The 22,827-nt window shown below is 43.3% G+C and overlaps 2 protein-coding genes across 11 annotated transcripts in view; one reads left to right on the top strand and one right to left on the bottom strand.

The window, feature by feature from the left end:
* Nucleotides 1–2,518: 2,518 nt before the first annotated feature.
* On the top strand, nucleotides 2,519–4,856 carry INSM2 (INSM transcriptional repressor 2). The gene has a single exon (XM_053284251.1). The coding sequence runs from the start codon at nucleotides 2,631–2,633 to the stop codon at nucleotides 3,978–3,980; it is 1,350 nt and encodes a 449-aa protein (XP_053140226.1). The 5' UTR covers nucleotides 2,519–2,630; the 3' UTR covers nucleotides 3,981–4,856.
* Nucleotides 4,857–6,394: 1,538 nt separating this feature from the next.
* Nucleotides 6,395–22,827, bottom strand: part of RALGAPA1 (Ral GTPase activating protein catalytic subunit alpha 1) — a 287,874-nt gene continuing 271,441 nt past the window's right edge. For 6 of the 10 annotated variants that reach the window (XM_053285328.1, XM_053285351.1, XM_053285376.1 and 3 more), the window contains 2 exons: nucleotides 9,818–9,932; nucleotides 6,395–7,594 (listed from right to left, as the gene is read on the bottom strand). In XM_053285328.1, the coding sequence (XP_053141303.1) occupies nucleotides 7,504–7,594; nucleotides 9,818–9,932 (206 nt within the window). In that variant the 3' untranslated portion in view covers nucleotides 6,395–7,503. The remainder of the gene's footprint in view (nucleotides 7,595–9,817; nucleotides 9,933–22,827) is intronic. The other 4 variants (XM_053285334.1, XM_053285383.1, XM_053285398.1 and 1 more) reach the window with 2 other exon arrangements.

Here is a 22,827-nt window from a genome sequence, read left to right as displayed (position 1 = left end):
AGGTATGGGGAGGACTGTTGTCATCAATGGTGCTGCTCAGAAGTCCACCAAACTCGCTGGGACTCTTCAACTCGCAAGCTACTGCAGTCCATTGGCTGTTCTCCACTCGGCTGAGAGCCACAAGGCCGAGAATCTTTGTGCTCTCGCCAAGAGGCTTGCGCGCCTGGCTCAGCTGGATGTTAAATGCCAGAGCCAGTGTGGTGTAGTGGTTAGAGTGCTGGACTAGGATCGGGGAGAACTGAGTTCAAATCCCCATTCAGCCATGAAACTAGCTGGGTGACTCTGGGCCAGTCACTTCTCTCTCAGCCTAACCTACTTCATAGGGTTGTTGTGAAAGAGAAACTCAAGTATGTAGTACACCGCTCTGGGCTCCTTGGAGGAAGAGCAGGATATAAATGTAATAATAATAATAATAATAATAATAATAATAATAATAATAATAAATAAATGGCAGTTTCCTGGAAAGGGTGGAGCAGAGGCAAGCACTCAAGGTCCTACCCAACAGAGCCCTCTTCCCATCTCCCAGATATTGTTGTTGCTGTCATCATCATCATCATCATTGCTTTTGGTGCTTTACAAGCAATATAAGCAAAAAGAGAGGTCTTTGCAGAATTCACAGTGTAAAATTTGAAAGTGAGGGAGACATCTAAGAATGGATAAGGAAGGGAGGAAAGAGAGCTGCAAGGGTAACAGGTAACAAATATTGACAAATATAGTTACATGTCCTTAGACTTTATCTCAGTTGGGCAGTAAGGATGAAGGCATCAAAGCAAAGTTAGTGAAATAGGTGATGAGGTTTGAGGAGGATTTCGAAGGAAGAGAGGGAGCTGGCACTACATAGCTGTTCTAAGAGCCCAGGGCAACAAAGGGGGAAAGGCAGTGCCATGTAAGAAAGCTGAGGCTTTTGGCAGCAAAGGGAGCAAAGTTCACAGGGATATTATGATGAAACAAAGATAGTAATCACTAGCTGTAGAAGAGGGTAGAGAGTGACCCAGTGTAGGGATTTGAGAAGCTATTATACAGTCTGAGCAATGAGAGAGGTGAACGACTTTCACATCAAACATTTTGAAGGAGGTAAAACTGAAGGCCTAACAAATGAAGGCTCAAGAGAAGAAAATCAAAAAAAATTTCAGTAGTGAAAGTGTGAGACAAACAGAGCATGTCCAGCTTTCTAATGGCATGATCTGGGGCTGATTCTTGCCAGGATAGCTGTTCTCAGGTGCTAATCGTCACTTCGGTGAGCACATCTAGAGGCCTCCTTCTTCTGAAAGTGCTTCAGCTTTATTCACATTTTGTCAGGCTGCACCTTGTACTGCCCTTGAAAGCAGATCATGGGACTAAGCCTTTGGAGACAAGGGCAACTTGAGCCAGTGGCTGGAAGCAGTTTATCTCAGTCTTGTCTTCTTCAGCAGCGAGCTTGGCCGCCACAAGCATTATTGCTTCTGGTTCGAGGTTTGGAGAGGAGATACCAGTGAAGGGAGATATGACTCCTGACGTGCCCAGTTGAATCTATCGCTCCAAAGATCAACAAGCGAGTGCTGCTGGACAGCTCCCCGGCTGGATGCTGTGGCAGCCAAGGCCCCTGATCAAGTCGTCCCAGGCTTTTCTGAGCTCCTTTAGAAGCTGCTTTCCAGTAGAATCCTCGCTTCTATTGAGCTGGGAAGAGTTTCGTTTTTGGTGGAAAGAGGGTTAGTGTGAAAGTCAAAGTAACTTCCCCACTGCCTTTTCCTCGGTGAAAGTTACAAGGAAGGGAAGGCGTCAGGAGAATTGGACTCCAGGACTGGGGGTGGGGAACTGGCAAAACATTTTTAGGCCAGTCTCTTGCTTTATATTATGAACTCTCTTATTCATATTTGTATATCTCATTCATGTTATAATTCTCTTGCTTCAGTTTTCCGAGAAAGGAGCCAGAGTCGTCCAACGTGTGTGTGTGTGTGTGTGTGTGAGAGAGAGAGAGAGAGAGAGAGAGAGAGAGAGAGAGAGAACAGTGGTTCTTTGCTTTGAACGGGGTCCCAAATGTCCAGCCCCTTCTCTCGAGGAGGGAGAGGGAAACATAAGGAGTTTCTTTCGCGCTCTGCCATTCCCAGCAAAGGCGCCTGCAGCACCTCACAGGCAGAGCTTGGTGATGCCGGGAATTCCCGGACGTTTGAAGTGCCCGACTTCTGCTAGCGCGAAATCTGTGGGGCAGGTGGCGGTTCGCCAGGGAGGGATGCTTGCTCTGGAACTGCTGCGGGGACGAGACTCTGAGTGACTGGAAGGCTGAGGCGCAACAAGGGGAGTCTGGCGAAGCAGGCTGGAAGGGTCGCTCAGCCAGTGCAGTGAGGAGCAGCAAGCACCTGCGCGGGGTTGTAGACGGGAAACTTGCTTGGTGCTGAGGTAAGCTGGCCTCCCCACCCCCACCCCGGCTCGCCCCTCCTCTCCCTCCTCCAGATTCTCCCGCCTTTTGCAGCCCGCTCTGCCCCCACCACATCCGTCTTCCCAACTCCTCATTGGCGGCCCTGGACCGAGGGAAGGATGACGCGCGGGCTCCCCAGAGGTGCCTGAGGTATAAACGCCCGTCGGGCAGGCGGAGCCGCTGGGGCCAGTTGAGCGCTGCTGTCCCGCGTCCCACGTGTTGCTGTCCCAGGAAGATGCCGCGGGGATTCCTGGTGAAGCGGAGCAGGAGACCGGGGGGTTCCTACCGAGTGCGCCCCCCTGCAGGCGGGCCCCTTGTACCCAGCAGCCTGGGAGAAGAGCCCCGCGTCCCGGCGCAGTTGCCAGAGCCGCAGCACCAGCCGCTGCCTCAGCCAAACTCCCCATTGGCGGCGGTCTGGGGAGCGGACTGCTCCGACGGTGCAGCCCCAGCAACCGGGGAATCCCAGCGCTGCGTTCGCTCTCCTGTCTTGGCAGAGTCCTTCCCACTGGGGCCTACCCTCACGGTGGAGGAGAAGCTGCCGCTGCTCCCTCGCACGCCGCTACCCCTCCCGTTGCCTGTGCCACTCCCGCTGCCAGCCGCGCAGCTCTGTCCCGCAGCGGCGCTCAAGAGGCCGCCCCGTGCCAAAGCGCCGCCGACCAAGAAGCCGAAGGCCGTGCGCAAGCTGAGCTTCAACGACGAGGTGACCAAGTCGCCGGTGCTGGGGCTGCGGATCAAGGCGGCGGCCGAAGCGGGCGCCGAGGGGCCCCGCGGGGCCCGCCCGACGCTGCTGGGCGAGTTCGTCTGCCAGCTGTGCAAGGAGCCCTACGCCGACCCGCTGGCTCTGGCCCAGCACCGCTGCTCGCGCATCGTGCGCGTCGAGTACCGCTGCCCGGAGTGCCACAAGATCTTCAGCTGCCCGGCCAACCTGGCCTCGCACCGCCGCTGGCACAAGCCGCGTCCGCCCGCTTCTGCCGGCCCCGCCCAGGACAAAGAGAACAGCAGCGGGGAGACCGGCCGCGATCAGCACCACAGTACCGCGGACAGCTCCTGTTGCCGAGACCCGCCGCCTTCCCGCTCTGCCCAACTCCGCCCAGCCAGTGAAGTCGCGGCCGCCGCCGACGGCTCCAGCCTGGGGGGCGCCCCGCCAGGCGAGCTCTTCCTCTGCCCATACTGCCACAAGACCTTCCGGCGCCAGGCGTACCTGCGCAAGCACCTGGGCACCCACCAGCCCCCGGGGCCCGCCGCCTACGCCGGCAGCCCCCAACCTCCCCACCCGCCTCAGCAGCAGCAGCAGCAGCAGCAGCAGCAGATCACCTTCCCCTGCCACTTGTGTGGGGCGCACTTCCCCTCGGCGGACATCAGGGACAAGCACCGGCTATGGCACGCTGTGAGGGATGAGCTGCTGTTGCCTCTGGGGCACCCCGAGGTCAGCGTGGCGCAAGGCGAGCAGCAGATCTTCTCGTGCAAGCATTGCCCCTCGACTTTCTTCAGCTCGCCTGGCCTCACCCGGCACATCAACAAGTGCCATCCCTCAGAGAACAGGCAGGTCCTCCTCCTGCAAATGCCCGTCCGGCCAGGCTGCTAGGATCGCCGGCCGATGCTTGACCTGCTTCCCGCCGGACTGAACGATGACAAGCCTAGAGCAGCAATGGGTATTTGCTTGCCAAGTGTCCTCCGGACTGACCCATTCTCCCGTTCCTTGGAACTGATTTATGAGATAGTATTCCTCTAAGCCTTTCTTTCTCCCAGCACCCGCTGGGGGTGACCTGGACGAAACCCTATGCGGACTGTAATTCCTATGGAAAGTCTCAGTGCATGGCCAAACGAAATCATCAGACTTTTTACATACGTCATGCCAAGCGTTTTAACTTCGGAGCACGAATTCTCCTTCCTGCCTTATAAACGGGTTAGAGTGCGCTGTATATTCTGTGAATCCAAACTGTTCCCAAACACTAAAATCTTAACTTTTCAGCAAAGTAAAGGGAAAGCAGACTAACCATATATTTTAGAAAGAGAGCACCTTTTCCTTCTTGACTGAAAAGATGTGGCATTGAGTTGAACAGAAAACAAACTAAACAGTTTCGGTATGCGCAAAATACTATAGTCCGCCCTAATGTGTGCTTTCTGGGGAGAGACGGTGAGCGACTTCTTTCATTCGGATCCTGTCAACAGGATAGAAGTACATTCCGACAGTGTATTTAACGAAGGTTCATTAATTCTCCAAGGGAAGGAGAGCTAATTTTCAATTGCCTACCTAGCCTCTGAAGTTTTAAAGCATTTAATTTGCTGTAAAATGTTATATTGGTTGTAGCTTGTATTAAAACATCGTCGGATATTCGTAGAAAGTCAAGGTCCCGTCCTATATATAATATACATACATAAAATACTTACCAAGTAGTCCTTCCGTCTGCTCTTATCATTACTGGCGATTACATTCTGGATTGGTGATATTTTGTAGTTATCCGTTTGATTTCTGAATATTTTGTTTAACATTTGAAAGTGAATAAAAACGCAAAAGGGTAAGGGGGAGGAGAGAGGGGTAAAAACTGCTTTCCTGTTTTTCAACAAAGTATTCGACTACACTCCACAGAACCATGAAACTAATTCAGTGAATTCGGGGATGGGTAGATTTTTCTTTAAGCCCTCCATACTCTACAGCAAACTAGTTTGACATAGAGGGGAGTTCCTAAATTTGCAAGATAGGATGTGCATCACCTGTTCAAAGGATGCTAGAGCAGCTCTTTGGATCCTAGTCTTCATTTCCAGTGTGTCAATCAGAGTGAGATAGGATCACTTCACTGGAAATGATGGAAGTATTTCCCCTCCCAAGTTCTTTACAGTTGCATTTTCTAGAAATACAGACTTAGCTCTATAATTGGGGTAAGTTTTGCATACCACTCACCGCTTTCTATACTGGGGGTAAACTTTGAAGAATTTATTTTACCGAGGCAACTACTGTATGGTGCTGCTCAACGGAAGATTAGAGATGGCAACAGCCAGCTTCTTTTTCATTCCAGTTTTATTTACTTCCCAAGATAATTTGTAGAAAGTAGGTTAAGGAGCAATTATTATAGATTAAATAAAATTATTTGCAGTGATTTCACAGAACAGAAATACAGATTATACAAAGCAAAATATTGCAGCTCCTCGGTTGCTCAGAATGGGAGGTAGTAGGCTTAACTAACAGTTGTAGAACAGAGGATGGAACCTATAAGTTGTTGCTAGGATATATCAGGTATTCTTCTCCAGGTTTAGGCCATATGGCATTAACGTATCTATTCTATATATCTAGAATTAGGGTGTCTTTTTAAAAAAATCAGGTGGTATATAAGTTTAGAAAAGACATTTCCCCCTAATCTAGTTGACAATGGCTTCCACTGCAAACTATTTTAATATTAGCTATTTCCTCAGTTATTTGAACAGGCTAAGCCAGCAAGCAAACTTATCATACATTTGTACAAGTCTTGTGAGGTGGATTTGACACTGTTGTGGGATATGATGTGACTAGTAATTGCATAAGACAAATATCAGACAAGTCTCTGCAGTTGTGAAAGCAGTTTAAGAACACTTGCCTGCAAAAACCTGACATTACCAATCACACTTTGTACTATAGCTCGACTTGGGAACCCAAAAGGGCTTGAAAGTTGCTAGGCAGAAGTTTCCACATAAGATATTTCATAGGTGTTATTCGGAAAATTCTACATTTTCAATATTAAATGCTTTACTTGTTGCAGCTTTCTCAACCTGCTTAAACAAAATTACTGAGCTAGAAACAAAGGTTTTAGAAAAACCACATCTGGAACAATTAAGTGGGACTAAAAGAAGTCTCTGTAAATCAAACTGTTGTCAGTTAAGGCTCTCACTGTAAAGGCTCAGCAATCCTATATCCAAGTGATCAGCCATTCCATGGCTGCTCTCCACACTCCTCATAAAGCTAGCCAAATTCCTATTGATTTAAGTGAACCTTTCCAGTATTCGAAATGGAATATGGAGTATACAGAAGGTGGTAAGAATAATTTTATTGTATTATTAAATAGCATGTCTTTTTTTCAACCATTACAAATTTGTATATACTACACGGCGAACAAATACATCAATATATATTTCTATAGTTGCCCAGCTGAGGGACAGATATTTACACATGCAGTTAGTACCGGTGCCATGCTACATTTTGTTAGAGCAGAATATGGCAAACGATGCAGCTGTATTTCTTCTTCGGTATGAAAATACCTCTGGGGGAGTAGGAGTGTGGGGTGGAATGTGTTTGCGTATACATCTGCCAATGTAAGGACACAGTTCCTTTGTTTCTCCCCAAGTAATGGTACATAGCTCAGAGCAAATGATTGACATGGCAAAGTGCTTGAAAGTGTGTGTATGTGTATCCTACACAGCTAGATCAAGAAACAGTCTCATTTTTGGAAGAGAAGGGCTGACGGCAGCTGTAACTCCCAACTGAAAAGCAAATACCACCAAGAGAAAGGAGAAAGCTGTTAATACTTCAGCGCCGTTATCTTGCTGTTGTTTCTGTCCAGCAGTGATTAACAGTAACAGAGCTGGTGATGAGCTTCTGCTTACTTGAAGGGTTTATTCGTATCACACTCTGTACATAATTCTGTGTTATTTTAGCATCACTTTGAAGAGGCCTTTATAAATGCATCTTCATTTGAAAAGTAGTACATTCATTTGCAACTGGTACATTATTGAGAGGGCTGCACAATAAATAGAGTGGAACATGCCTGCAGACTCCAGGTCCAGGGATGGTTAGCTATCAACCCCAGAGGTTAAAACAGAGTGGCTATTTAATTGTTGAACGTCTCACAAAGAAAGGTAAAAAGGTGCAGAAAGAAAACTGCACAGACAGACTATAGCAGCAGGAAGTTGGATAAAATATTCTAACAAAAGCTAAAATATTTTCAGTTTGAAATAAAATTCCAATGTGGTTCTCTAAAATAAACATAAGAGTGGAAGGACAAGGGAAAAGAGATTCTCCTTAAGCACAGGGGAGAGGCTGATGTTTTCTGGGGGAAGAGGATGCAGGCTTCACCCCTTCTTAGGTCTTGTTGGCTGAACCAGAGGAACGCCGCAGCTTCATAGACATGCGGCTCTTGCTAGTCCGGGGAGACATGGGAAAGGCTAGATCGGGCCCGTCCATCTGCGCTGCTGCTGGAGCTTCGGACGCTTGAGTCTCTGGGCAGGAGCCTACAGGAAACAAGAAGGAGCCTACATATTAGGGTAATCTGCTACAGCAGAGAATTAGGAAAGTGCAATCCCTAGCATATAACTGCCCCTTCCTTGTTGGGTATAGAAGCAGCAACACTGGCTTAGAGCATTCAACAAACCCATTCTAATCTGTGTAGTCAAGCAAAGCCCGTGTGCATGAGGCTGAGGGGTAGCCTAAGTTCTGAAGGAGCTAGTTTGCCCCTTAACAACAAAACAGGGGAGTCTAGTCTGGGCACTACTAAAAAAGACTTGGTTGGTAACTATTTACAGTTCTACACTCTTAGAACACACATTCCTACATAACTCACAGGGCAGAAGCGTGAACAGATCATGCTAGTTGGATTCACTACATGGTTCATTATCTTTGTAAAAGGAACAAGATGAATTTGAGAGTTGTTATCCCAAAGCAGAGTAATTTCCCATAGAGTCAAAAAGGTGAAGGACAGGAACAGCAGCATAGGAGTTATGTTTGACAGAGTTATTGCAGTGACCAGACTTCTACAAGAAATGTGAAAGAGGTTTTATTAGACCATCTTCCATGGGTCTAAACATGTGCAGCCTTTTGTTTTCAGTTTGTCAGAATGGAAAAGTACCCCCCCACCCACCACCACCATTTGTCTGCTCAAAGAGGCCACAGAAGATATTTTTGTTAAACAAACAAACAAACAAACAAATAAATGTATGTATGTATGTTTTTTAAGTGTACAAACTGACTGTAGCTGGAATTTATAAACAGGTATCAGCTGTCAACAACATATACACTACTAATTCCACCCCTAAATTTCAGAAAGTTACATATTAGGAGCTGGAGACATTTGACTGCTTCCCTACTGCATCTGCAGAAATTTTAGTTCTTCTGCAAGACAGATAGAGTCTTACTGCAGATACTAGTAGTCACTCCTATTATTTGCCAGATCTCTGTTTTTCAACAGTGATGAAACTATGCAACCTAAGGCGATGCTGCAGTTCGGTAAATAATAGGTTCTTATAATGTCGGCTCCTGACCGGCCTCTTTATTTTGACTCTAAGCACACAAATTGTTTTCAGTGGACCTTGCACAGTCATGTGCTTCAGAATCATGGCCAATAGAAGCATACCGGTTCTGTTGAAATCAGTGGGTCTTAAAGGCCCACATAAATATATTATGAGGGAACATTAAACAATGTTCCCTCATAATATATACCAAAATGCATCATTTTGTATATTAAAGCATTATAAATTAAAACAATTTCACCAAAGATATAGCGATCATAAAATTTCTCAGTACATTTTTGCCTCCAAACCGTTTTGCAGGATTTACTCATAGGCTGGGATCCAAAGAACCCCACGAACAAGTAAAAAGCACTGCCACTCACTTACTGAAGTTGTCAGTTTTCCTTTGTGGCTTATTCCCTGCACATTGCACCCAATCCTGCTCCGAAGAGTCTCCCAACCTTCAGGGCAGCTTTTTAGGAGGCATGAGAGGCTGCAATAGGAAAGGGTTGTAAAAGCCTTGGTGTATGTGTACGGCTGTGTGTGGCCCCTTTGGATTTATATGTATAATATAAGCTTATGAGAAAATGTCTCTGAAATGAGTTAAGGCACCACTTTTATTTCTGAACACAAACTTCACTTAAGAATGTCCTGAATAATGAGTATCCCTACCACTTTGTGAAAAAAATTCTTTGATACAGAAAATGGCTTCAAGAAAATGTTTTTACTAATTCCATTGTAAAAAATAGTCTGAGTCCCTGCTGAAGACAGATAAGTCTCAGGACACATTTAGTGCTTTCATTCTGCTAAATTTCCTAACTGCAAGCCATGATGGCTGGGTCAGAAGTCTAACACTGCTTTTAAAAATACACTGCCATAAGCCTGATCTAATAACTCTGATGCTATTGTGTCTGCTTTGGCCAAACACTTTCTGAAACTGGCAAAATCCTTCCCTCTGCTTTCCAGATGGGGATGCTTCTCTTTATGACTCAGGAACTATAACTAAACAATCTAACAAAGGCAAGATAGGAAAAAAAATTATTGTGCTTTCTGAAAAAAACCACAATAATGCACAAAGAGAAAAGGGTTTTTTGGTTTGTTTGTTTTTTTTAAATCTCTTTACTCCAATGTTCAGAAACTCTCTCTTGTTCTAGTTTTACAAGGAATCAAAACATTTCAAATGGAGGGGTAGAGCATAAAAAGTAACCGTTGGTGCTCTGCACAGCATACCATTCACAGCTAGCGTGAAAGACCTTCCGTTTCAAGCCTTTGCCCTTTACCTTGAAGTGGCCAATGCTTTCTAGTGGTGGCTTGGGAAGGAGAAGAAATATCACACCATTTCTTTCTTTGTTGAGAATGAAGAAGTGATGAAGGAGAGGTGGATAGAAGTGAGGAAAAGGGAAGATAAAAAGATAACAGGTGTGAGACGTGAGACACAAACAGCAGAGGTTGGAGGGCATTTACAGATGAGTACAGAAAGGAGAAAGTTAGAATTTATGTTGCTACCGTGCATGCTAAAGTTTAAAGAGGGATGCGTTAGTATGCAAAATGAACCAACAGTTCAATAATCAGGAAGAATACTCACCGACTACAGGTTACAAGAAAAGAAAGAAAAGAAAGAAAAGAAAAGAGCTGTATAAAACAGTTCTCATCCACCAGCCTCAATGCTAAAAATATAATACCTTTACGTTATGTTTTCTGAAATCACACACATTTCTGCCAAAAACTCTCTTAAGAGAAAACATTCACATGAAAACAGCTGCCTTCTGCTAATAAGCTATTTCTCCATTTTATATATGAAGAAATGAAATTGTTTTTTGCATTCTACCTGTGGAGTATTGATCTAAAATATTCCACTGTGGGCACTCAATCTTAACATTCACCAACTTGCAAAAGAAATATAAGCTACATAAACTCTGTATTCTAAGTATTCTGTATGCAGAATCTTTTCTTTAAATTGGTAAATACAGGCAGTTTAAAAAAATATAATGCATTAGCTTGGGTGAAAATAGGAGCCAGCTAAGGCATTTAATATATCTGCAAAGGACAGCTTAGTACAGATGTGCATGAACCGGTTCGGAGGCCTTGTTACGGACCTCCAAATCGGTTCGAAGGACTGGAGGTTCAGCCAGTTCTATGGTGGAGGGCTTACCTTTAAGGAGCAGGGAGGGTGTATTTCTGGTCCGACATGCTCTGGGGCGCAAAGAAGGTACACTGCCGCCCCACGGAACTGTTTTTAAACACAGCACTTGCGGTGGAAACACAGCGTGGGGGGGGGGCTAAGAACACCCTCCCTGCTCCTTAAAGGTAATCCTCCCACTTTCAAACCAGCCGTTGGCGATTCTGTGCACATCCCTACAGCTTAAAAGTATGGGCAGATGATAAAAGGATGGGAAATTTAATACTTTACACAGCACTTACTGAGTTTCTGTCTTTTTCTTCAGGATTTTTTAACAATATGTAATATATTTGTCAGACATTTCCATGTAAAAATATTCACTATGATCCAATTCCAAATACCACCACACACAAATCCCAAATACAAAAACAAAACCCTCAATAAATATGTGGAACTAGCTCTAAAAACCTATACCTATACGGAGTCATTTGAAAGGCCATAAATTCCTCAGTTTTAATGTCAGATGGTTGATAGATTTATAGGTAGTCTTGGCTTTAGATACTTTATAGAAATGGGCATAACAAAACTAATATCTTAGGTGATTACAGTCATGCCTATCTAGCAACATAAGCTAACAGGCAACCCTCCCCCTCCACCTTTTGACATACCTGTATTTTAGAAATATGTCTCACTAATTTCGGTCCAAACACACCATTGTTTCTCTATGTATAGCTCAAGAAAATGACTGTATATATAAATTGCTCATGTATTTTGCTCAGAGTACTATACATAGGGCTTTTGTGCTACCTTTCATCCCAGTGATTCTAGGGCTCTAATCTATCTGATTAAATGACTCCATCCAAGGTAAATTGATAAAAAAAACTTGGTAGAAAACTCCATGCTGAAGCAAAGTTAATATGAATCCTGCAAGAGTGGCCATGCATCACAAACTTAATAAAAAATTTGGTGTTAGATAGTATGTAGACAGGGGTGATCCAGCAGCAAAGTGTACCGGTATTCTCAATTAAAAAAACAAACAAAAACAACCAACAACAAATCTCCTGAATAACAGTTAAGAAAACTTAGAAGTGAGGGGGGCAGAGATAAATTATGCTTGTTAACTGATTAAGGCAGATGATAATAAAAAGTTTAGGACTAGATATTTTCAAAACAAAGGAAGGAGAACAATGAGGTCTTGTTAGACTCTTCACTGGGGCTGCTACCTTATATAATAAATGTTTTGTATAGGGTAAGCAATAGCTATTTGTCCAAGTTTGGAGATAGCACAGGAATATTCAGGGCAGTTAATTCAGAAACAGACTATGCAGAAGGATTTTCCCCAGCTTGATTAATGGGCAAGAAAATGTCATATGGTATTCCACATTTTGAATAGTTTGTATTAGGAAGGTGAAATCTTGGTGGTTATATTCGAAAGCTCTCTCCAAACAGTAATCCAAAGTGCTGCAACACAGCAAAAAGCAGGGTGTTAGGAATTTTCAGGAATAGTGATGGGTAGATTTTCTGCCTGCCTACTGAAAACACTTCAGGGAAAATAATTTCGATTATTCTTGAACAATACTATCTGGACCTTTAATTGGGGATCAGATCAGGCTGCTCCCCTAGCCCTCCCTGATAGGAAGCTTTACCGAGCGGCCCCAGCCTTTTCTCAAACTTAGCTGGATATGAAGGAAATGGCCGGGAAAGCTCAAGGGAAGGCAAGGGGTTGATTAGACCTTAGATGCTCCTGCAAGTATGCTAGATAGGTCCACCAGAAACTATAGGAAATGCACTCCCATGATTCCTTGCACCCTGGATATTCTTGTACCGTGTCTAGAATCTAATGAAGAATCTAATGTACTTTCCCCCTGCCTCCAGAAGCTTTCACTGATGCATCCAGATAAACTTGGGAAAGGAGAGGGGGTGATAATGGCGAGGACCTGACATTTAAAAAATAAATAAATAAAATCTAGTCCACTTTTAACAAAATGACAGACCAAAGTGGCTTACAACAAATCAAACTATAAACAGTAAGACTAGAGGGAGTTCTAAAGCACTGGGGTGGCTACAGAACAGGCCCTGTTCATGCCTCACATGGCACTGACACTCCAAGAAAAATTGCAGAGGTCAAGCAGAATGTGTGTGAGGTGCACATATGGGCAAAAACAGTAGTTAAAGTACCGAGGTTCTGAGATATCTAGGGCTTTAAAAGTAAGAACTATCACACTGAAATGGGCCTGGAAACACATTGGTAACCATGCAGTACACTGTGTTTGGGGAGGAGTGCTGGTCTTGGGGCAGTGAGCATGAATTGTCCCCTCTGCTAAGCAAGGTCTGCCTTGATTTACATTTGGATGGGTGACTACATGTGAGTGCCAATCATGTATTAAGAAAGAAATTTTAACAGAGCAGAAATATATGAGTCTATTTACATTCACATTTAGAGTATTGTGTATCAGTGAATGTTTGAAACTGAGCAAGGACATGCATCTCATATAAACAGATGGCTGATGGAAGATATTGCGATGGCCATTAGCAAACATTACTTTAAAAGTGTCGTATAAATACGCGGAGAATGTCTGCCGGTGAGTTTTAACTATGATAGTCAGAGGCATCAAGTTCTGTACATCTCAGATGCCAGGGACTAGTAGCATCATGCCCTGTTTAGGAAATGTTGAACAATATGGACCATTCATCTGAATGAGCATGACAATGGCTAATTGCTTCTCATTTTGTGACTTTCATGCTTTAATTCAATCATCTAGAGGAAGGAAGAGGTATCCATTTAAAAAAAAAATCAGAAATGTAAATTTAGCATGCAGCCACAAAACCATCAGCTTACATATACCCCTAGCAGGGGGCACCTTTGAACGTGGTGATTCTCTTTATTTAGCAGGGGGAGAGTAACTGGCCCTATCCCTCCCCAGCAAAGTACCTCCAGTGACTGTTGCTGGTGTCTATCTTATGTTTATTTTCAGATTGTGAGCCCTTTGGGGACAGGGATCCATCTTATTTATTTATTATATCTCTGTGTAAACCGCCCTGAGCCATTTTTGGAAGGGCAGTATAGAAATCAAACTATTATTATTATTATTATTTTACACAGTCAGACAGGTGTTATTGACTGGTTTGTTTTATCCAGACATCGAGTCCTTCTCAAGGACCTGGGATGCCAGAATTTTATTGTCAATGTTGTTGCTGTTGTTATATTATTATTTCTTGTTTACACAGTCAGACAGGTGTTATTGACTGGTTTGTTTTATCCAGACATCGAGTCCTTCCCAAGGACCTGGGATGGCTGAATTTTATTGTCAGTTGTTATAGATATTGTCGCAGAATATAGGCTGTTCCCAGTAAAGCTGCTTTTTGTAGTTGGCTGATGGTGATTTCTGTGGCCCCTATGGTGTTGAGGTGCTCTTCAAGGTCTTTTGGAACTGCACCCAGGGCGCCAATTACCACTGGGATTATTTTGGTCTTTTTCTGCCACAGTCTTTCAATTTCAATTTGTAGATCTTTGTATTTGGTGATTTTTTCTATTTCTTTTTCTTCTATTCTGCTATCCCCTGGTATTGCTATGTCGATTATTTTGACTTGTTTTTCTTTCTTCTCCACTACAGTTATATCTGGCGTACTGTGTGGCAGATGTTTGTCTGTTTGTAGTCGGAAGTCCCATAATATTTTTACATCTTCATTTTCTTCAACTTTTTCAATTTGACGGTCCCACCAATTTTTGGCTACAGGTAGCTTGTATTTTTTGCAGATGTTCCAGTGTATCATCGCTGCTACCTTGTCATGCCTTTGTTTGTAGTCAGTCTGTGCGATCTTTTTACAACAGCTGATTAGGTGGTCCACTGTTTCATCTGCTTCTTTACAAAGGTGGCACTTGCTGTTTGTTGTTGACTTTTCTACTTTTGCTCTTATTGCATTTGTTCTTAGTGCCTGTTCTTGCGCAGCCAGTATTAAACCCTCTCTTTCTTTCTTCAAGTTGCCATTCTTAAGCCATTGCCAGGTCTTGGTGATGTCTGATTTTCCACTTATATTGTGCAAATATTGACCATGCAGGGGCTTATTTCTCCATTTTTCTGCTCGGTTCTTGACTTGTTCTTTCTTGTAGGCCTGCTTTCTTTCATTGGTGTTGAATAGTTTCACGTTATTGACCATTTGAAGTGCATCTTCTTCACTGTCCTTGATATATTCTTCAAGGCCTCTTTTCTCCTCCTCTACTGTTTGATGGACTTGCAGCATTCCTCTTCCACCTGAGCTGCGAGGGACGTATAGCCTATCAACATCACTGCGGGGGTGCAGACCATGATTGATGGTCATGATTTTCCTGGTTTTACAATCCAGCGTCTCTAGCTCAGCCTGGGTCCAGTCTATTATTCCTGCAGTGTATCTGATAACAGGTATAGCCCAGGTGTTTATGGCTTGTATGGTGTTCCCACCATTGAGTTTGGATTTGAGGATTTTTCTGACTTTCCTGATGTATTCACTTCCAATTTTTCTTTTAACTTCAGTGTGTGCGATGTTATCAGCCTGGAGAATGCCCAAGTATTTGTAATGTTCTTTCTCTTCCAGGTTCTTGATCTTGCTTCCATTGGGCAGTTCTATTCCTTCTGTTTTTCTTATTTTCCCTCTGTTCATTATTAATGCAGCACACTTGTCTAGTCCAAACTCCATTGCTATATCGCTACTGAATATACGGACAGTGCTTAGCAGTGATTCGATTTCTGACTGGGACTTTCCATACAACTTCAGATCATCCATGTACAGCAGATGGTTGATTTGACTGGATGTTTTAGATGTTTGGTATCCGAGGCCTGTTTTGTTTAGTATTTGTGAAAGTGGGGTCGTGGCGATTACAAACAACAGAGGGGATAGTGAGTCCCCTTGGAAAATGCCTCTTCTAATGCTAACCTGTCCAAGTGTCTCGCCATTGATTGTTAACTGTGTACTCCACAAGCTCATTGCTTTTTAAATAAATATCTGAATAATGCTGTTGTTGTTGTTGTTGTTGTTGTTGTTATTATTATTATTATTATTAATAATATAGGTATAATGATGTGTCTAATAACTAATCTATTTGCCTTACAGCATTTGAGAAAAACCCAGCAGTTTCTATGAAGTTTATGAAAATATCCAGCATGAAGCTGAAATTTTTTTCATATGTGACTGAGGCATTATACAACCACTGAGGGGCAAACAGAGGTTTAGAAACAAAGTTTAACAACAACAACAACTTATATACTGCTTTTCAAAAAAAAAGTTTCCAAAGTGGTTTACATACAGAAATAATAAATAAAAATAAATAAATAAGATGGATCCCTGTCCCCGAAGGGCTCACAATCGAAAAAGAAATATAAGATAGACACCAGCAACAGTCACTGGAGGCACTATGCCGGGGGTGGATAGAGCCAGTTCCAAGGATATGCGAGAGGCCACTTTTTAAGAAAGCCTATCTTATATTGTATATTTCTACTTGAATGTAAAATACTGCAATGCAATGAATAGGGGTGGTAAATACACTACTTTTTGTAAGGCATGAAGTATGCTACAGTGTATGGTGACTGGTTGACATGCCCAACAGTGTTAATGTGAGTGGTTCAGAACCGCCTGCACCACTGCGGGATTCTAACACACATTTTATACACTTTAGCTGACATTGTTTATAAATATTGGAAGTAATGGGTTTACTCTTGTGTAATGCAAATTACATACATTTTGTATTTACACAAATTGCGGTGCTTATGCAAATTGTGCAAATGCAACTTTAGGCAGATGTACTCGTGTGCAGAGTGTCAGCCCATATGTTCATTTCTGGGGTATTCAGTTTTCCTCAAAAAATTCAAGCTTAAAATAGGACCTCATAGATGCCATAATCATTTTTTCAACAGACTTCAGTCCCACGTCCATCTTAACATACAGTGTAGGGACTCCTGGAGGTAGTCCTTACTAACCAAGTTCTCAGAAGTTAAATTGAGGTATTTCAATAGCTAAATCTCTGCTATTCCCCATACTTCAGTACCATATATAATTTACAGAAGGATTTTTCTCAGGAAAATCCTCAGCTGTTAGTAAAATGAGATTTCTTTCTGTCACATATGAACAATTCAATATTGCCTTGGCTGAGTAACAGCTTTCAGCTTTATTGCAACCAGATGGTTCTCCCATGTGCATTTTCCTGAAAAGCAAACCTTCAAACAGTTAATATATTTGACTTATTCTATGTCCTTCAGTGAACCATTTGTGGTTATGGAGTGGAAGTTCCAAAGACTACAATTTTGGTCTTTTTAGAATTTCCTTCTTTGAAAAGTTCCATATTGCTTGAATATTCAAGTTCAGTTGTTTAGTTTGTATGATAGATAACAGAACCACATCATCAATGTACTACCATATTATCAACTGTTCATCCTGACAGTTTCGCTTATAGAACATTATTGAAACAGGGAAATATACTGGCAGCTGGAGTTCAGGAACCAAATTGTTAACATCAAAATTAAACAAATAGGGCACCAGTAAACACTGGTCTCATCCCCAACTAGTAACAGGAACTTATTGGCAACTTGATGTTGTCCAGCAGTTTCTATAACAACTGATGAATCATAAATGTATTAGTATAAAGAATTTTATAGCAAAGAGCAGGTCTTATGCCTTTGTTGCTATTCCACAGTTTATATTTATTTACTAAGTTTGTATACTGCCCACTACCTAAATCTCTAGGCAATTTACAGCACAAAACAAACCAAGAATAAAACAAATCAAGAATTTAACAGTTAAAAAAACCCAGGCTGCTCACCTGTAACTATTGATCTGGTAGAGATCCACCGATAGCCATAAGAATAAGTAATGCGCCTGTGCAGGACTCACTCGGTAACATGCTGCAGCTCATCGAAGTGACGAAGTCCCGCCCACATGCCTTCAGTGTGCTATTTAAAGGTGGGCCTGGAACCTGTTCTTCAGTTCTTGGACGACTGCCGTGGATAACAATAATCTGGAATCAGGTGAGTTTATTACAGAAGAAGAATAGCTTGCACACTCAGTACACACATAGCATAGCACTACTGTAGAGGGGTGGTCTGGGAGGATCTTATGGATATAGACAGATCTCTACCAGATCAATAGTTATAGGTGAGCAACCTGTTTATCTGGACCGAGATCCGTCAAGATCCATAAGAATGGGTGTTTAACTAGCTCTTCACGGAGGAGGGTGCAGAAGTAGCTGTTGTAACACCTGCATCAAAACCTTCTCCTGAAGTTTGCCTCGGCAGCAGAGCGCACATCTATGGCATAATGCTTGACAAAAGGAAACTCAGTGGACCAAGTTGCTGCTTTAAAGGTGTCTGTGAAGGTTACCCATGATAAGTGTGCAGCTGAAGAAGCATAGGCATGGGTAGAGTGGGCCTTGATTGCTTCAGGTGGTTGAACGTTCTGTGTCTTGTATGCTAGTAGGATGAGCTCAACTAGCCATCTGGACATTCTTTGTCTGGAAATACAGGAGCCTCTTGCAGAGCCCTTGAATGCTACAGACAGACACTTGGTGGATATGAAGTCCTTAGTGCAATCCAGGTAAAATAAAAGAGTCCTCTGCACATCCAAAGAGTGCATTACACGTTCTAAAGGGATAGATGGATTCCTGAAGAACGTAGAGAGAACAATGTCCTGGTTGAGATGGAAGTCAGACACCACCTTGGGTAAAATGTCCGGGTCCATACGTATTAGCACTTTATCCGGATAAATTCTGGTGTATGGCGAATCCGCAAAGCTGTCAATTCACTTACATGTTTAGCCATAGTGGTGGCCAGTAAGAATGCCGTTTTCAAAGTCACTAGTATGATGGCGGCAGAACCCAGAGGTTCAAATGGATCCTCTGTCAAAGTTGAAAGGACCAAGGATATGCTCCATGGTTCGATGGGTGTGGAAGTGGAAGAGTGGATACAAATTCACAAGGCCTTTCAGGAAAGCTTTACTAACTGGGTGTGAAAAGAGAGTCTTTCCATCATAGCCTGGATGTTTTGAAGATAGCGCTGCTAGGTGCACCTTCAAAGATATATTTGCCTGTCCTTGTGATTTTAAGTCAGTCAAGTAGAGGAGTACATCCTTGATCGTGACATGGGTAGGGCAAAAGCCATGCATCCTTGCATAGGATTTGAATCAGAGCCATTTGCGTTTATAATTATGCCTGGTGGATTACTTCCTTTGGTTTAGAAGGATCCTATTCAAGAGTTGATTCGCCATGCTGTTAGGTAGAGTGTGAGAACATCTGGGTGTAGTATGCTGCTTTTGTCCTGTGTTAAGATATCTAGCTCTTGTGGTAGTCTCTGGTAGTGGTTCCCTGACAGTTTGAGTACCTGTGGAAACCATGGTTGTCTTGGCCACCATGGAGTCACCAGGATACCTGTTGTTGGGGCAGTTAGAAAGCAGGCAACCACTTGGCTGATCAGTGGTCGCAGAGGAAACATATAAGGGAACTCCTGCTGGCAATTCAGCTGGAAGGCGTCTCCTAGTGACTGTGGGTCATGACCTGCCCTGGAACAGAAACTAGTGCACACTGTGTTCTCTAAAGTGGCAAAGAGATCTATGGTTGGTTGTATCCAACTTGTGAAGAGAGGTGTAATGTACTCTGTCTTGATTTCCCATTTGTGTTGTTATTGCTGTGGGAAAACTCGACTTGTCATCTGCCAGGATGTTGTCTAGGCCCTTTATGTGTATGGCCATTGGATAAACAATGCCATAATTGTAGGCTGAGTGCACAAAGATTTTGATATACTGTCCCTCCCTGATGGTTAATGTAGGCCAGGGTGGTGGTATTGTCTAACTGCACCTGTACAACTTTTTTCTGTAGAAGTGGTAGGAACATAACATAAGAACATAAGAACAGCCCTGCTGGATCAGACACAAGGCCCATCTCGTCCAGCATCCTGTTTCCCACAGTGGCCCACCAGATGCCTCTGGGGAGCCCACAGGCAAGAGGTATGTGGTGGCTTTCATTGCTTTGAAGACAGCTAGAAGCTAAGGAAATTGATAGGCAATTGTGTTTGTTGAAAGGTCCACTTGCCCTGTATCTGATGTGCTCCACAGTGGGCCACCCAGCCTAGCAGAGAGGTGTCTGTTAGCCAGATAGAAGGGGTCCTCATTTGAAAAGGAATCCCTTCCAGCAGATTCTTGCCCATTGACCACCAGGTAAGTGAGCATAGAATTTGATCTGGGATCACCAGATGTAGGTCTTGATGATCCACATTTGGGTGGAAGACCGACAGAAACCAAAGTTGCAACTTGCAAATCTTTAACCAGGCATATCACACCACTGTGCTGCAGGATGCCATAAGACCTAAGATCTTTGAATGAGTTGAGATAGATAGATGGATGCTGCTGGAAATGGAGAACCAGGTCCCTGACGCACTGGAAGCGTTCCCAAGGTAAGTATGCCTTCCTGGTTTCTGTGTCTAAAACAGCCCCAATGTAGTTGATTACACAAACTGGCTCCAGCTTGGATTTTTTCCAATTGACTTGGATCCCCAAGTCTTGGAGGAGAGATAGTACATATTTTGTCTGAGAACGTAACTCTTTTTTTGTCTTTGGAAGTCAGAACCCAGCGATTTAGCCATTTCCCTAACACGACGGTGATACGCTCTCATTTCCTCATTAAGGGAGACGCGAGTGGTTGGAGCCACGTCAACTGGCGGATCGATACCAAAGGGGTCTCTTGACATCAATCTGCAGGTGTCGACGGAGGGGAAGAGTATATTGGAGTAGGAGCTGGAGAAAGAGAGTGGGCTCTCGGTGTCGATAACCTTGGCATTGATGCACATTGCTCATTTTCTTTCAAAGCCGAAGTTCTTGATGTTGAGAGATGTTTGTTGATCCTGACATCAGAGGTCGAGGAGTTCAAGGGCAGGGTCTGAAGACTTGAAGGAGATGGTATTCTTTCATTTGTTAAATCCACTGTTTTGGATTTCTTTGATCTCAGGGAAGAGGACGGGTCCTCCAATTCCGAATGCTTTCGTTTTGACCTTGAACGTTCCAGTGTTGAAGAGGGAGCGGACTTTGAAAATATTTTTGGAATTTGAAATGATGCCAACATTGAGCTCAGTGTCAATGGCTATGGTTTCAAAGAAGGATGCTTAGCTGACATCGTTTTTGAAGTAGACAATGAGGTCCTAGGGCGAGGTTCTCCCGATGTTGAAGGGCTTAGTACATTGTGAATGGCAGCTTGAAGCCACAAGGCCCGTTTTTTTCTCATCTGCTTTGAGAAAGATAGGCATATGTTGCACAAAGAGACATTGTGCTCTTCTCCCAGGCAGATTAAACACAAGTCATGGAGATCTTTTGAGGGAAGCTTGGCATTACAGCCTGTGCAATATTTTTAATCTTACAGATAATCTCAGAAAGAAGAACTTAACCGATGAGGAGTGAGAAGCCTGAGGACTGAACACAACAGTGGTTGGAAAAGAACTGAAGAACAGGCGCCTGGTCAGAGTTTAAATAGCACGCTGAAGGCATGTGGGCGGGGCAGGGTCACCTTGATGAGCTGCGGAATTCTTCTGTGAGGCTCCTGCACAGGCACATTACCCATTCTTATGGATCTCAATTCAGATCATATTAAAAACTGATTTAAAATATCCATGAAAACACCAACTAACTATAATGCTTAGCTGAAGAGATGTAAGTCAACAGAAATGGAGGAGCTCTAATTTCAGCTAGAAGTACATTGCATAGTCCTGGGGCAGCTACAGAGAAGGCATGCCTTTGAGTCACCACTAGATGAGTTTGGTTGCACCCTCAGACGAACGTCCTCTGAAGATCTTAATAAGCAGTGGGGTTCATACCGAAAGTGTTCTCTTAAATACTGTGGGCCCAAGCCATTAAGGGCTTTATAAGTAATAACCAGTACTTTGTATTTTGCCTGGAAACTGAATGTTAGCCAGTGTAAACCTTTTAGAATTGGAGTACTATGGTCTCTATGGGACATCCCGGAGACCAATCTGGCAGCATCATTTCGCATTTATATTGCTTGGACAAGGGCTCCAGGCATGAAGCAGGGTGAAGTGGGCAGCTTCAGGCAGTGGATCTGGTGACATTTGTCATAGCTGCTTACTTACTCACTTCTAAGTCAACCGGCTTATTATCTTAATGTGTACAGAGAGAGAACCAAATGGAAATTCTTGATTGCATATTTAGTTCCTTTACCTGATATAAAGACGGGAGTAGGGAGGAGATGTTTTAATAAAAAGCAAAGGCATCGGGAGGAATTTGAAAGGAAAGAAGGAAGGAAGGAAATGAGATTCGTGATTTAAACAGGAAGAAAGAAAAAGGAGAGGAAATGGAGGGGATGCCATTTAGTGCTCTGCTTGAGGTGCAGAGATATCTTGGGCCAGTACTACTGTAGACCTTGCAACATATTTGCTAATGTAATTTAAGACAAAGCTTTGATCAACTCTGATCTTTTCCCTACTAAAGCCAGCCTGTTTTTCTGCTACAATCTCAGTTGTTATCTGTTACATAACGGTTGTTCTGTTACAATCTCAGTTGCCCAATGCTCCAACCTGTCCAAAGATATTGGTTAACACAATTTAGAAGAAATATATAGGTTTACAGTACAATAATTTCTGGGATCACTTTTGTTCCTCTTAAAAGGGGGAACAAATACATTTATTTATTTATTATTATTTATTTATTCATTCATTTATATACCATCTACTACCAAAGTCTCTAGGTGGTTTACAAAACAAACAAACAAAAATAAAAACCCACCAAAAAATTTAACACGTTAAAACATATATAAAATTAAAAATTAAAACAATCAATAAAATTCAACTAAACACATCAGCTAAAACTTCAGCTAAAAAGCTTGGCTGAAGAGATGTGTCTTCAGTTGTTTCCTAAAAGCCATCAGGGATGGAGCAGCTTTAATCTCAGCAGGAAGTATGCTCCACAGCCTGCAGCGACTACAGAGAAGGCTCGCCTCTGAGCTGCCACCAGCCAAGCCTTTGGCACCCTCAGATGAACCTCCCCTGATGATCTCAACAGGCAGCAGGGTTCATAACGAAGAAGGTGTTCTCTTAAAGACCTTGGGCTCAAGCTGTTAAGGGCTTTATAGGGAATAACCAGCATTTTATATTTGCCCAGA

The sequence above is a fragment of the Hemicordylus capensis genome, chromosome 1, assembly GCF_027244095.1.
Source record: "Hemicordylus capensis ecotype Gifberg chromosome 1, rHemCap1.1.pri, whole genome shotgun sequence".
Lineage (NCBI taxonomy): Eukaryota > Metazoa > Chordata > Lepidosauria > Squamata > Cordylidae > Hemicordylus > Hemicordylus capensis.
This window is presented reverse-complemented; position numbering and strand designations above follow the sequence as displayed.

Bases quoted from the DNA above. Each gene is read 5' to 3' on its own strand.
- INSM2 (XM_053284251.1), top strand. From the start codon at position 2,631: ATGCCGCGGGGATTCCTGGTGAAGCGGAGCAGGAGACCGGGGGGTTCC.